Below are 15,824 nucleotides of genomic sequence, written 5' to 3' on the forward strand. Positions count from 1 at the left end.
GATAATTTGTTATGAACGTTTTTTAAGTAAAAGTTTGTATTATTATGTTTATAATAAGATTTATTATGGAAAACAAATTAACTGAGGCTATTGTTATTATATATTCAAGTGTCACAGAAATCAATCTTAATAGAACTAGAATAATAACCGAAGTAGTCTGAAAGATCAATAGTTGAAGAGCCAATTGGGTCAGCCACTTAGTCAAGGAATCGATGATCGATAGAAATATTTAGATTATAGATAGGAAGAGTCTTATAAACAAACAGAAACCCTTCATTATAAGGAGCGATGACCTCATAAATATTGTAGTATTTATTTAAGGTCTATTGTTGAACATAACCTTATGCCTTGCATAGACAACGAATTCAAAATGCTTGCATTTTTAAAAAGAATATTGTGTACATTATCTAGTATTTTTTTTTTAATTACCACGCACAACTTGTGTATGGCGTGCAGTTATTTAATACGGCTGATAAGACGCTCATTCTTGGTGATTCTTGTTGGTTTGTTGTATTAAGAACACTAGATAAAATTAAAAAATCATAGGAAGATGAAATTATAAAAAATTAGTTTGTACACTGAAGGGTTTGTAATACCACACAAACGAAGAGGAGACCGTCTCTTCATTATTCATGTGTTTTATTTCTTTTTTAATTATACAACTTAGAATGGCAAACAAACTGACGGTTTCCCTAATGGAAAGTGGTAACCGTCGCCTATAGACATGAGCAGTACTATGGACATAACAGAGAATACTGTTTCGCCCATGATACCTCCCATGCGTTGCTATTCCTGAGGACTCCGGTGTTATTCCTCTATACCCTGTAAATTCACCGCCATATCCCAACCTTCAAACCGAAACACAGCCATGCAAACACAGCTGTTTCAAGGTAGAAACACGATTCTGGCTCGAATTTGTAAACGTTATTTGATATATTTTATCAGAATTCAGCATTTAATTTAGAATATTATTTTAATGTTTTGAAATATTGAGCCACTGATCAAAGGATATAAATTCATCAACGAATTCAAAAATAGAAATACAAATCTTTGAGACATTTAACATAACCAGATATTGAAAATAAAAGAGAACTGTCAGAGTTTATTTGAAACAAAATTTATCATTTTATCAAGAAGATATCTCTTTAGGAAAATGAAAAGGAACGTAAAAATAGATTTGGTACAAATATTGATATATTATTTATTACTAAACTTACTTGTATTTGACATCTATATACTACATATCTAAGATAGTCTTTTATATGAATGCAATAATTTCAATTTGATTTTCTTAAGTATTCTCCATCTACATGTTTTTCACTAATATTAAATTGGGCAGATAAATTAAACAAATTTTGTCTATTAACACAAAATCAACATCCTTACTATTATTATAAATCTGACAGTGAGTTTATTTGTGTTTCTAAGCACATTAACGGCTTAACTGATTAATATGATGCTCACAGCCACTTTCTACCATCGTACGGCTCGCCATCGACAGGAAGTTCATCCTCATGTCCTACAGCCTCAATGGTCGCGTACTGCGCGGTTTCAGAGATGTTTCCTCCCACAAACACTCAGTCGGTAACGCACGCGTAATACCTGTGGTATTGCAGGTGTTCATAGGCTACGGTAACCACTTACCATCAGGTGGGCCGTATGCTTCTTTGCCACCTCAGTGGTATAAAAAAAAACTATACAAGATGACGACATAGACCACTTTTTATCTCAGTCAAAGAACTATTTTAAAAAGTGCAAATAATTTGATTGTATAAACTCATTTGTAAATTTACGTGTGTTATATGGCTCAAACAAAAAGTTTATCCATCTATCTATCTATCTATTTCTGTCACGGAAAAAAGTATTATAGTTAGTAAAGTTGTATACAAAAAAAAAATTGATATATTTTTTTTAGTTTTTATACTCTCTAATGAGGCAATCAGCGGTATTCATTATATCAGCCTTTAACTGTCCACTGCTGAACATAAGCCTCTCCCTTAAGGGGTTTTGCCAGTAGTTGCCACGCTTGGCAGGCGGATTGGCAACCGCAGTCAGGGTTTTAGAGATATTTTAAGAGGAATACTGCTGCCCATCCCTTTCCGTACCTTAGTCGGCTCTTACGACACCCCCGGGATAGGAAGGGGATATCAAATCAGGGGCTTTGTTGACTATTAACTTTAACATAAAAAGACAGTAATACTCAACAAGTCCGTATTTTATGGAGCATATTCAAATTTGTAATTTATCCTCGATTGTTACAACGAGATGTTTGTTTGTACAGTGGAGAGTTACGTGGGCAGCTCGCTCCCGCTGTGGCGCGTGGACCGACGGCAGATGGGCGCCTTCCTCTGCATCGCGTCCAACGATGTGCCGCCAGCAGTCAGCAAGCGGATCACACTTAATGTTAACTGTAAGTAACATTATCAGTGATTTTTTTTAATGGATGATAACTGAATGTTACCTGCCTGCGCTAACGGTATACGCTGGCGGGGCACCAGTGAGGGATGATAGGTAAGAATGAAAAAAAGGCAGGTCAGTAGCCCATCGTGATAATTATATACTTGGAATTTAGCACGATGGTTTCCAGGGGAACCACGGGGAGGGCGACCTAGTTGGGTATATTGCTAGCAATAGAGCACTTAGTCTCCATTACTAACAATCCCTTTCTCCCATTATCAGTGATTAGTTTATCAAAGGGGGTAACAGGATCGCATCTATTAACTATAATTATCAGTAATTAGTAATTTAATTATCAAAGGGTGTCTTTACACTGAAATTATCCGTTCAGATACTTCTGTTTTTGCATTGGTACTTGCATTGTTGTGTTTCGGTTTGAAATTAAATTAAATAGGATGAAACGGCAGAAATGGAACGAAATGGCATAAAAGGGATGAAAGAGATGAATTAAGATGAATTTAAATGAAAAGTATGAAGTAAACAAGATGGAATGAAATGAAGTTTTTGCCTTATCGAATGATTGGTGAAATTATAGTGTATCAGTATGCCAGTGCATAACACTTTAGTTCTCAAAAACAATGACGTACGAAGGTTACTATGAACGTTGCAGTGCATTTTGTGTTTTTGTCCATAGTGTTGTTTATGCCTATAGGTGGAAGTTACCATTTTTCATCAAATGGGCCGTCAGTTTGTTTGTCATTCTGAGTTCCATAAAAAAAAACTAATATTTAATTATGTAGGGACACAGTAAAATCATTTATTGTCATTCCAAGTATCCCGAAAAAGGCCAAAAATACTTTTTTTATCTATCATTGTATACAAGGTAAATTAACCAGAAAAATAAATTCAAGACCAACACGGGAATAAATGTTATCGATAGCAAAAAGAATTATCAAAATCGGTAACATACACTCAAGCTAATGGAGAATCATTTCCTTATGTATCAGTACATATAGTACCCTACACATAATACTGTCTTCGTCTGTCTACCATAATAACTTACTATGCGGATGAATATACTTAAGCATAGCTAATACGTAAATAAAATTAATCTTACCTTTGCCATCTATAGAATTAAACTATCATCTAGTTAACATCGATATAATATAACTAATGTACAGGTTTAATTTATAAGATGGCCGCGAATTGAAAATTTAATACAAACAAGAGTTTACAAAAAAAAAATCACCAAACTAATTTCTACGCATAGAAATAAAAAAGTTACGATTCCAAATAATGGATTAGATACTTTCGTATATTTAATTATTCATACTATTATATATATATATAAATAAGTTGTTTATTCGCTTAATATTGGTATTAAAAACATGAATCAATGAAAAGTGAGATTCTCGACTTGTGGGAACTCTCTTGTCTATGATTCAGGCATCAAACATTATTTGTTGATAAAAATGAATAATTATTTTGTCTTTGAAAATAAACATATATCTACACTAATATTATAAAGAGGAAATATTTGTATTTTTGTGTGTATGTATGTTTGTAATGAATAAATTAAAAAACTACTTTGCCGATTTCATAAATTCATTCACCGTTAGAAAGCTACATTCACCCTGAGTAACATAGGCTGTATTTATTGCTAAAAAAGATTAAGATAGAAAAAATCCTTAATAAAACTTTAGTAACGTAACTCAAGGTGTAAAAAAATAATATAAAATATCTTTCGTCGCGTGCGCTGCTGAAACTATTGGTGATAGAACAAAAGTATGTTCTACAACATTGAAGAAAATATCAATAACTACAAAAAACTTCGCTTTATTAATGTCCAACTACTATCGTTATGTCACAATAGTGGTTATTGTTTATTTATTTGTTATTTAAAATGTAAAAATGTTCACCTGTGCGAAGCCGGGACGGGCCGCTAGTATATATATTTATATTGACAAAATAAGTTGTCGATTCGCTTAACACTTATACCAGCATCGAATCGCGATAAACCCGAATTGATCTCCCTCTTGTAAGCCGCCCTACCGTATAATTGACTCTTCCTTGCCATTGACTGAGGCGTTCCGTAAGCTGGTTTAGAGACCTCATATATGCGGAATATTTTAGTGGTTAGCTTGGTTTATGACAATCTTTGTTTACGGCTTTGACTGTGGTACTATTTTCAACCAACTTTCAAAAGTTTTATATTATGTTTGTTTGATGGGATGTAATGTAAAGTGGATTGTATGAAGATTTAATGTAATGTTTGATGAAGTAAAACAGTTATAGATATGTGTATCTATCTATCTTATTTAAGAACAGCCCTCTCGTTGGTTGAGTTCTTACCACTCACTACGATTTTCTGCGAGTCTCTTCCGCTCTTGATACGACACGACGCCAACTCCTTCCTTGATCTGCCTGATGTAACTATGTCTCGGTCTCCATCTCCCCCTTTTTCCTTCTATCTTACCTTTTATTATAATGTTCATAAGTTCTTCGTGTCGGTATGATATGTATACCACACAGAAATACTTAAAAATAAAAAATTTGAAAACATTTTTAAACATAATATTCTGTATAAAACAGCAACTAAATGTGTGCAAAAAGGATTCAAACTGGTTCATTATAAGCAAAGATGTTTAGCATTATGCGTAAAGAATAAATATACTAGATGGGTTAACTATATTTTTTTCTATAAACTATATATAAACACCGCTATTTAGATAAAACTAACTCATAGTAGTTTTAGTTTCTAAATCGTTATGCAGAGGTAACGTGATCTGTTTTCTTTATTCTATAACATCGGATCCTTCAAATGTATCATAAAAAACACTAGTAAGCCGCCATAGTGCCTTCAACTAGCTGGAGTTTCGTCGGATGACCACAGAGTGTTTGTGTTCAGAGATTTAGGCTCAAACGTCATTTCTAGTTAAATCTTTTTTATATTATACTTTTTATTTTACCTTTTTTTATTTATTTATTGTTTTATTTATTTCTTTTTATGTATGTTATTGTACTGATGCTTTCCTTAGTTATCGTATTTGGATACTGTAAAGCTCATCCAATTGATGTAATAAATAAATAAATAGTGCGGCCAACCGTCAAGAGTGGAATGTCTTCTTTTTGGTTGGTCTTATTCGTCGACTATGTCTCTGTGTTCGCTTAGGGTGGTGACAATTAATAGGAGAAAATAAACACCAGTATTCACCTACTAATTGCTATTAGGTAATACAAAATATGTCAAACATTAAGATTTATAACAAATATGGATTTTAGTTTATCATAAAGTGTTTGCGATATACATAATCAGAGGGCGCAACACAGCTTCCGAGCAAACTGATTGGCGACAAATTAATTAATTATCCATGCAGAATGCCTTTGTACAGTGTATTACCATAATAACCATATATCTTATCAGCTATAAGTTACATTATTTATCAAAGTTCAATATATTATGTATAATTAATTACAATGATCTTATTATTAGGCCTATATTAGATGCTTGTATTAATTAATGTAAAATCAGATACCCGAGGGGTTAAAAAGTCAATGTACAATCATTATATTGTATAATAGTTTACATAATGATGAAAATTTATATTTTATACTAAGGTTGAAAAATTTATGAAAAAAAATGGGCCCAGTATACCTACCAGGATTACATTTTTATTACAAGAAAAAAATTCTAATTGGGAGGGGGGGGGGATAAAGTTTGAAGAGATAGCGAGTTATATATACATAAATTATATTTGTACGACGTATAAGGGTAGGCTTATTAAAGAAATTTCTTTCAGTTTATCTTGTTAACTAGAAAGAAGAAATTGTCTAACAATACTAATTAAGAGAAAATCATAGTTCTTTGATACTTAGTACCTTAAATAACATACACATCATGAAGAAAGATATATGACGACAGACTCAATTTACAAAAAAGAATGAACAATACTGATACTGGCGACTTAATATAAGTTTACGTAAATAATTCGTATAATTTGAATTTAGAACGAAAGAACCGTACAATTCTCAATTACAATAAAAATGAAAATTGCAAAAACAAGAAATTGAAATTCGAATTCCTGTTAACGCGAAACGACGGAGAGCGCATTTCACGGCTCTTCGGCCGTCCTGGTTCCCGAACCCCGAAACCCGCCACCGGGATCAATCCCAAGTTTATCAGAACATTGCCTTCCGTACACTAACTGCCACCAAATCCCCACTCATCGGATTGGCCAATTTTATTCGGAGAACCCCGGATCATTTAAGTTGAGTGTTCCATTTTAATGCATTTAGACTGGTTTTTTGATCGATCCAATAATCATGATTTGTCGGATCGGTGCCGTTCGTGGAATCTTCTCGTTTTCGTGATCGGAAAGCAATCTCGTTACTGCTTCGGAATGTCGGAGATTGAGCTTTATAATTATTGGGCTATTAGCAACGTTCTTTTGGCTCATCATTACAAAATAATAATATATTTTAATTTCAACTTTTATTTTTTTTTAATTATATGCTCGTAAATATATAATAATTAAATTAATTGTATTAATAACTATAAATTATAATTATTTTATTAAAGAATAATAAATTTTTTTAGGTATAAATTGTTCTTGAAGATATAGCCGATATGTTATTTTTATTTGTAATATTTATGTTGTTTTAAGGTCTGTACAATAAAAAAAAAGTAATTAAGTTATTTTGCATTTTACAACGTTTTTTTTATTTTTTGCTTTATTAAATTAATTTATTGCTATTGGCATTATTAAAGTATTCAAAATTAAATATTAATTAATAATATTTTAATGCGATGGGTGGAGGGATGGATGTTTGTTTCGCTTTCACGTAGCAATCACTGAACGGATTTGAATGAAATTTGGTATACCTATACGTTATAACTTGGATTTAAGATATATACTAACATGGCACATCATCATCATCATTATCATCTCATATCTGTCCACTACTGAATATAGCTTCCCCTATACAGTGCCATAAGGAACGGTCCTGAGGCATCTGCATCCACTGACTCCCCGCAATACATCTGAGGTCGTCACTCCATCTAGTGGAAGGTCGTCCTAAACTGCGTTTGTTCGTACAGGGTCGCTACTCAAGAATCTTAGAACTTGGGATATAGGATACTTTATATACTGATTCACGCGAGCGAAGCATTGGGTTCATAAATAGTATAAACAAGAATTAAATATTATTTTTATGAATTCACGAAAAGATCTAAAAGCATGTCTAACAGTGACTTAAATTCCGACAAAATTAATATTGATCGGAGTGAACCCTATTAATTTTAAAAAGAAATATCGAAATCGGTTTTATATAAAAATCTATTTAATTATTTGTTTATTTAACTCTTTATTGCACTAGAAACATAAAAAAAATACAATGACAATTAAACAATTGAAGTTAAATACAGTAGTATAAAGTACAGATTAAAATATATTCATAAAGGTACAAAAGGCGGTCTTATTATTAGAGCAATCTCTTACAGACAACCTTTGGTTGAAGGAGAACAGATAGAAAAATAAATTATATAAATTTAAATAACAATAAACTAATCAAACCAATACAATTCGGATCAATTAGCAGAGAAAGCAGGCTTGTAAGTAAAGGGCTTATATAAGCTTCGTCAACAATTAAATCGTAACCCTTCAGCTGTGTAGCATGTAGGTTGTATAGTATGTACCTAGTTTAAATTGTAAATTGTAGTTTGAGGTTTGTTTTGGCAAGAGAAAACCAGATTTGCGACTGTCTGTCGTCTCGCGAGTCATGACAAATAGACTAGGGAGTTATGTGCTTGCTCAATAAGCTATATATTTTTAGAACTGCTTAGTCAAGTGGCAAAAATGAAATAGAATACAGTAGAAATATTTTTGTTCAAATAGACTTGTTTACAAGCTCTTTTAAATTGTTATTTTTTATGATTGTACAACTGGGTTTGGAATGTTGTTATCTACTGAGAAGAATTCGTAAGAAACTCAACATTTACTCTTTTCAAATTATTATGTACAAGTATATTTTCATCGTGCCTCCCACCAAATTGTTTATAATTACTCCTCTCCATCCAAAGGTTGCCTGGAAGAGATCGCTCTTAGCGATAAGGTCGCCCATTGTTTTCTCATTGTGATTATTTCTTGTAATTATTTATATTTATAATAAGTTTACTATTGTAATCTTTTGGAGGAAACAATAAAGAGTATCTACCTATCTATCTATCTATATTTTACATTTGTATGGGTACTGTGATTGTAATTATCATTGAGTTCTATTTACTTGTATGTGTGTTATTCAATGGAAAGTAAATAAGTAAATGTAAGCAGGCCAGTCCTCATAAACAGCACCCGTTCACTAGTATGACGGATGAACTAGCCGTCATTGCGCTCAACCATATTTCAGGGGAACTCAATGACCCGACTCATCAGTTAAGAACTTATAGTGATCTTCATATTACTTACTGTATAAAATTTTTATGTACCAAATTTCCTATTGCTTGATTCTTTATGGCGCTAAGAGATATTAAACAAATAAAAACTTACTTCATCATAAGTAACTTTTGCTTGCCACTCGTACCCATAAAGTTTAGTAATAGAAAAACCAATACCAAAAATATACCACTTCTAAAAGACTTGTCAATATGAAATATATACTAGATTTTAAAACCTTCAGCAATACATTTGTGAAAAATATATCTAATTTGGTACAATAATTTTTGCGTGTATCGGAACAAACAGACAGACAAAAAAGTTAAATTGCTAAAATTTAGTTTGTATTATTAAGAACCTTTTATACTACTTTTTCTTAAATACCTGTCATGTATAGAAATCGTTTCGTTAGAATTATTATATTAATAAGATGTATGTTCCTCTCTAGGGATAAAAACAGAATTCCTTTTTTAGCGATCGAAATTGCAATTTTTGAGGGACAAATTTTTTTTTTATTTATTCTATGCAACTTAAAATGGCAAACAAGTTGACGGCTCACCAGAGAAAGTGTTGAACTTTTGCCTTCTTGAAGATATACACTTTTATCCGTGTTATACTGATAGCTGTATGGGCTCTTATAGAATAGGCCACTACTTCCTTTCTCGTGAAAGTCGTAAGAGGCGATTGGTGGAGGGCGAGAGATAGGCAGCAGCGTCCCTCTTAAAACATCTCCAAAGCCTAACTGCAATTGCCAATCCGCTTGCCAAGCGTAATAACTACTAACAAAATGTCCGAAGGGAGGAGGTTTATGTTCAGCAGTGGACAGTTAGAGGCTGATAGGAAATACACTTTTATCCACGACTTCGTTCACGTAATCAGGATAAAGACAGAAAGAGCATGTTTCTGTCTTTATCTATATTAACTTTGATTTTACCTTATATATGTACTTTCTTTCAAATAAAGGTATAGGAAGAAATAATGGCTTCTTTTGTTCACAGTTCCCCCAACAGTGATAGTACCTAATCAGCTCCTGGGCGCTCCTTTGGGTACCGATGTGGTGCTGGAGTGTACTGTGGAGGCATACCCCAATACCATCAACTACTGGCTCAAGAATAGGGGAGAGATGCTTCTTGATGGGTAAATTAAAAGCATATTTTATAGTACTTTTTACCTAACTGCCAAAAACAGTTTTTGCATGGACGACTAGGCATGAATCAATATATATAAATAATATTATGCACTAAAATAGGATATAATGTGTCTTTGTGCCTAAATTCATTCAAATCCGTTTAGTAGTTTTTGCGTTAGGTTTTTGTAATATACAGTGGAGGAACACGGCTGTCAGCCCTCGAACAGTAAGTTTCCTTAGTCACCTCTTACGACACCCACGGGAAAGGAAGGCTTAGCCAATTCTATATCGGGACCACACGGCAATAGTTGTTTATAATATGCTAAATTGATTTAAATTTAAAACGATATTAATACTATTTACTTTTTCCAGGCCAAAATATATCATATACGAGGAGAGGTCATCATACAAAGTGGTGATGAAGCTGACCATTTGTCAGTTCGTTAAGAGTGATATAGGCACATACAACTGTGTGAGTACAAACTCGCTTGGGAAAGGCGAGGGAACACTAAGACTTTATGGTACGTGATTTTATGTATTAACATTTTGAACTGTAAATATCGATCTCTATATAACAAAGACTATGTTTTTACAGAATTTTAAACAGACTGTTTATACGCAATTGATAATATTGAAATATATATTAGTCTATTTAGTATACTGCACTTATCGAAATTGCGTACAAAAAATGTTACATATATATTTTTAATCCTTAGATTGTGAGAATATCTTCTACATTATTACTTACATATTATATAGAAAATCATTTTCAGACACTTTAACACACTTATTCATAAAAACGTCAAACCTCTCTTAAACCTGTTTTAGCCAATTTGAAATTAAAATTCATCAAAAACATAGTTTTGAGCCTTCTATATTAACAAGGCGTGTCTAGATGAGCTATAAAATTAGTATAACATATTTAATTTTTTTCTCTTGTATTGTACTTATGTTTCTCAGTGCTTACTGTTTTAAAATAATGATGAATATTTCGATTTTATATTATGCTAGCAATTTAACCTTGTAATATATACCTTATATTACTGGCTGATAAAGTAGCTTTCTATACGTGAAAGAATTTTTAAAATCAATAAAGTAGTATTTGACTTCATTCCAAACAATTCATTACAAACAAATCTTTTCTCTTTATAATATTCGTATAGATAGTAGAGATACATTGTTACTTTATATTTTCCAGAAATAAAGCTGTATCCCAGCTTACAATCCGCTGCAGAAGTAAATGTGGGCGGTAAGTAATTAATATTTTACCAATATCTCTCTAGGCATGTGGCAAACATTTCTCTACTACAATCTGTAATTTGCTTTGTTATGGCGAAGTGAATCAATCCTTGTGTTTTTAACGTAGAATCTAAAATAGAATACTTTGTTTATACTAAGCAATTTGTATTTTTAAGCACGTTTAAAATAAGAACATTGTTTAAGAGAAACTTTATCGAATTATTCGTATTGTTACTTAGTTTACAAAAAAATCAAATGTATTAGTTGTTTTAGTAGTAGAAAATGTATAATCAAAATGTATTTTTTTTATATAACTTAGAATGGCAAACTAGCTGACGGCCCACCTGATGGGAAGTGGTAACCGTCGCCTATAGATCTTTTAAAAATCTTTTTAAAATTTATAAACTTTTGAAAATCTTTTTTATTTTATACCATCTTGTTAAAAGCAATTTTGAAAGATTACCATGTTAGAGAATTAGTAGGGATTTGCTTTAATGACATACTAATTAATTTTAAATATAATGGCAAGTTTGCTAATAATGATATAATCTTTCTGGCCTTGTCCAAATTATTTGGGATCGACGTAATATGATTTTATTCATAATACCCAAAGTTTTAGTTTTCGGTTTTACGATCGGCCGTCTGCTTGACGTCAACCCTCTTTAGGAATGCATTGTTTGGTGATATCCATCTCCTACGATATGGATTGATGAAAAAGGAGGGGAACGTTGGGAGTAAATAAAGAAAGTTGGTAAAAGAGGAATGAAGCATTTATAGGGAAAAGAAATATATTATAATGAAAAAAGAAATCATTTTGATTATGAATATAATATTGTAACCATTTGTGTCGGCTTTGCTTACGTTTCAAATTCGGGAATACTCGACTAGATTCGTACTCAATTGCTCTTATATAGAAGCGCGGTGTACGGTTGAGTCAAGAGTCACTAAACGCAATAATAAGGGTTCCTACTGAGTTCGTAACTAGTCAGGTATTCCCGAATTTAAAATGTAAGTAAAATCAACATAAATAATTACAATACAGTACGATTCACGATAGTTAATTTTTATATACATTTGAAAATACCTAAACAAATAACTATTTGATTACAGGTCTAACGGAAGGTGCTGTTAAACAAAAAACAGCTCATAGTGATTCAAATAAAAACAATGCGAGGACTATCACTGTGTTATTTATTATAAATGTTATTTTTGTGTTAAATTAACATATCAGTGAAAACGCGTGTAAATATTCATATGATTTTAAATTAAAATGTACAATTTTAATATATAATTTTATTGTCTCCATCCAATGTAATTAATGATAATGTATTCCGGTTTCATTCTTATATATTCGTTGTAATTTATTATTAATTATTTCTTTTTACATTTTATTTCTGCAGTTCCAAGTTTAAATTTACTATATAATTTGGAATACTTATAACATTAGTTCTAGCTGTTATTTTTTTAATCTAAATATAACTAGTTTTTATAATTTGGGTTATGGATTCAAAGTAATTTACTCTGTATAAAATACCAATACCTTCCCGTATCCCTCAGAATTATAAAATACTATAATCATCATAAGTAAATATCTAATAATTTCACCCTTGAATTTCAAATTAATGAAATGTGAACTCAAATTTAAAAGAATAATAATACTCCCTAACTTTAAAAAAAAAAAAGAAAAATGTACGTAAATAGTCAATTTTAGAATAATCATAAACGCAATAGAGAGTTTAAACTGCTTTTGTAAATATATGTTACTTTGTTATCATAGGTCTCTTTAATTCCTTGTTGCTTTACTACTCCAATTTATAAAAGTAAGAGAGGGTTTCTTATGCAAGTTATAATGATAAACACGGTTCATCTGATAAAAAGTGGTAAATAGATTGTCATTGCCGATATAAGTTAAAAAGTTAACAAAAAAAAAAGATAAAAATTTTACTTCTTTTAAATTAAACATCTTTTAAATTAATTTAAAAAAAAAAGAAGAGAACCTGAATTCGGTTATATATATTTTTTATGTTTATTATCTCATAATATCAGTTATGTAAATCGATTTGGAATTTTTTTATTTATCTAAAGAATAGAAATTTTATCAGAATCGTTGCAAGAGTTTAGTTTTTAAATAAAAATTACTGGTTTTGGCACAATTGAAGTCGTTTTTTTTTCGGAACACCATCTTAATAGGCAAAGCATTTCTATGATGACAATATGTGCTTTGCTTCTCACTCTATGTATAAATATTATATTATCTGATATGATCAGAAACTTTGATGAACCTACATTTCAGTCGATTTTTTTGTAACATAATCTGGCACTTTTGTTTATAGATGTTATACACATTAGAATACTTGTTTAATTTTTCATATTGGTATATGAAATAATTAGTCCTATTTACGAAACTCGCTTTTTATTTATATTTTGTTTATGTTTTAATAATTTTATTATTCCAATAATCAAGTAAGACTGTATTGAAATTATTACTATTACTATTAAATAGGTATTTCATGAGATTGCTCAACAATGTAAATAGTAATATTTATTATGTAGTATTTAATAATAATGCTGGATTATATTATAAAAAATATTATAATAAGTGATTAATATAAATATATATTATTAATTAGTGTACTTTAATTCGGTTCTTTTATTTTTATTATCTCATTATTGTAAAGTATTTGCATTATGAATTCCAAATTGTAATTTACAGAAATCATTAAATTGCTTTCCCGTTTTTATACTTTAAATATTATTATATCAGTGAATTATATAATAAGCACACTCTACATAAATAATTGCATATCCGATATAATATAAAATATGAAACAGTATGAAAAAATAATGAATTAAAAAATTAATTTATCAAATTGTTGTTTTATTTGTGCCCCTAACGGCACGGGCTCTGCGAGCTACAAATTGCACTGCGAGAAGAGACGCTGTGACACAAAGCACCGTACACCCTCTGAAGAAGACTTACGCAAAAATTGTCCAGAATGACAGACAAAGTAAGTATACATATATCCCGTTGTATATATATGTATATATATAGACATTGTTAAAAATGAACATAAGTTTTAAAAATCACATTTGGATCTTTTAAAATTCTTTCAAACTTCGAATGACAAGTAACATTTTTTTGGGGTAACAAAACGTCAAAGGCCATTATGTACAAAGATCGCAGTGTAGAAATATTTGAGACTAAAGGGTGACAAGGATCGAAAAATACCAAATTAATGAATCTAGAAATATGATACTTGAGAATCAAGCTTGTACCTACTCATTTCAAATAATTGGTTATTGGAAATTTGATGAGAAATTTCATCTGAAATGCGCAAATATAAAATTACATGGTTTCATTTTCATGTACAATTAGAAGGATTCATTTAATGTACTTCTTTGTTTTATTCACCTGTTAGCGTTTTTGTTGCCAACCAATTATGATTACAAGGCTGTATTTTGATTTGAAGATTACAGGAAATTTATCTTAGCTCTTGTGAATGGCAACACATAAAGAGACTGTCACATGATTTATTCTATTAGTCGAGAATCTTTAAGAGAACAATTTAAAGAAGCAATTATTATCAGAGGGAGAGTAAAGCAGTTGTGTTTGCATGGCTATGTTTCGGTTTGATGAGTGGGATATAACGGCGAGTTTACAGGGTACAGAGGAAAAACACCTGAATCCTCAGGAATGGCAACGCATGGGGAGGTATCATGGTTGAAACGGTATAGTCTGTTATGTCCATGATACTGTTCATGTCTATAGGTGACGGTTACCACTTTCTATCAGGCGAACCGTCAGTTTGTTTGTCATTCTAAGTTGCATAAAAACAAATTGTTTTAAAATAATTTCTTACTGAATACATTTAATTCCTTTTTTTTTTAATTTATTTAATACGCTCTATTTAAGACCTAATCGTGCATTTTATTGTATATCAATATAAACAGACCACCTAATCAATGAAGTTTAAACAATGTACTTTTAATGTTTAATTTAAAACACAAAATACATTGTAATTGTATTTTACGACGCTCATACCGGTGTGTCCGTAAAACATTATGTGGCTATCACAAAACATCCCCTAATCCTTTCCGTAGATTGTAACTACAGCCTTAAACTGAGAGAAAGCAGTAAAACCGGACATAACATGCCACTAAGTTCTTTATCTTTGAAGATAATTCTTTACTGCGTCGTGTAGTTGCGCTTTACTGCCTTGTAAGCCTAACCGTTTGAGGTTATGAATTTATTTTTATTTCCAGTCTGCTAATGTATTGTGCGTTGTTTAGTAGATTGTATTTATTTATTGTTTACTAAAATACCTATGTACAAGGTAATATCAATGCCAAAAGCATCCTCTCCCAGTCAGGATTAGGGAAGAGAAGTGATGAAGTTAGATAGATAAATAGATACTCTTTATTGTTACCTCCAAAATATTATAATAGTAAATTTATTATCAATATAAACAATTACAAGAAATAATCACAATGAAAAAACAATGGGCGACCTTATCACTAAAAGCGATCTCTTCCAGGTAACCTTCGGATGGAGAGGAGTAATAATGTACATACATATATTCCTACTCATTATATACACTTATATGCTATTATTTATATACACATATACA

General features: G+C 31.1%; 1 protein-coding gene across 3 annotated transcripts in view; it reads left to right on the forward strand.

Annotated features, from left to right (window-relative positions):
• The window catches only part of LOC113510775 (protein CEPU-1-like), a 210,703-nt gene extending 196,702 nt beyond the window's left edge, over nt 1–14,001 (forward strand). For all 3 annotated transcript variants that reach the window (XM_052902493.1, XM_052902494.1, XM_052902491.1), the window contains exons 6-10: nt 2,282–2,410; nt 9,827–9,965; nt 10,330–10,478; nt 11,156–11,206; nt 12,307–14,001. In XM_052902493.1, coding sequence (XP_052758453.1) covers nt 2,282–2,410; nt 9,827–9,965; nt 10,330–10,478; nt 11,156–11,206; nt 12,307–12,419 — 581 coding nt within the window. In that variant the 3' untranslated portion in view covers nt 12,420–14,001. The remainder of the gene's footprint in view (nt 1–2,281; nt 2,411–9,826; nt 9,966–10,329; nt 10,479–11,155; nt 11,207–12,306) is intronic.
• The last annotated feature ends 1,823 nt before the right edge of the window (nt 14,002–15,824 follow it).

This window comes from Galleria mellonella, unplaced genomic scaffold (genome assembly GCF_026898425.1).
Source record: "Galleria mellonella isolate WM207_F2 unplaced genomic scaffold, CSIRO_AGI_GalMel_v1 utg905, whole genome shotgun sequence".
NCBI classification, from domain to species: Eukaryota; Metazoa; Arthropoda; class Insecta; order Lepidoptera; family Pyralidae; genus Galleria; species Galleria mellonella.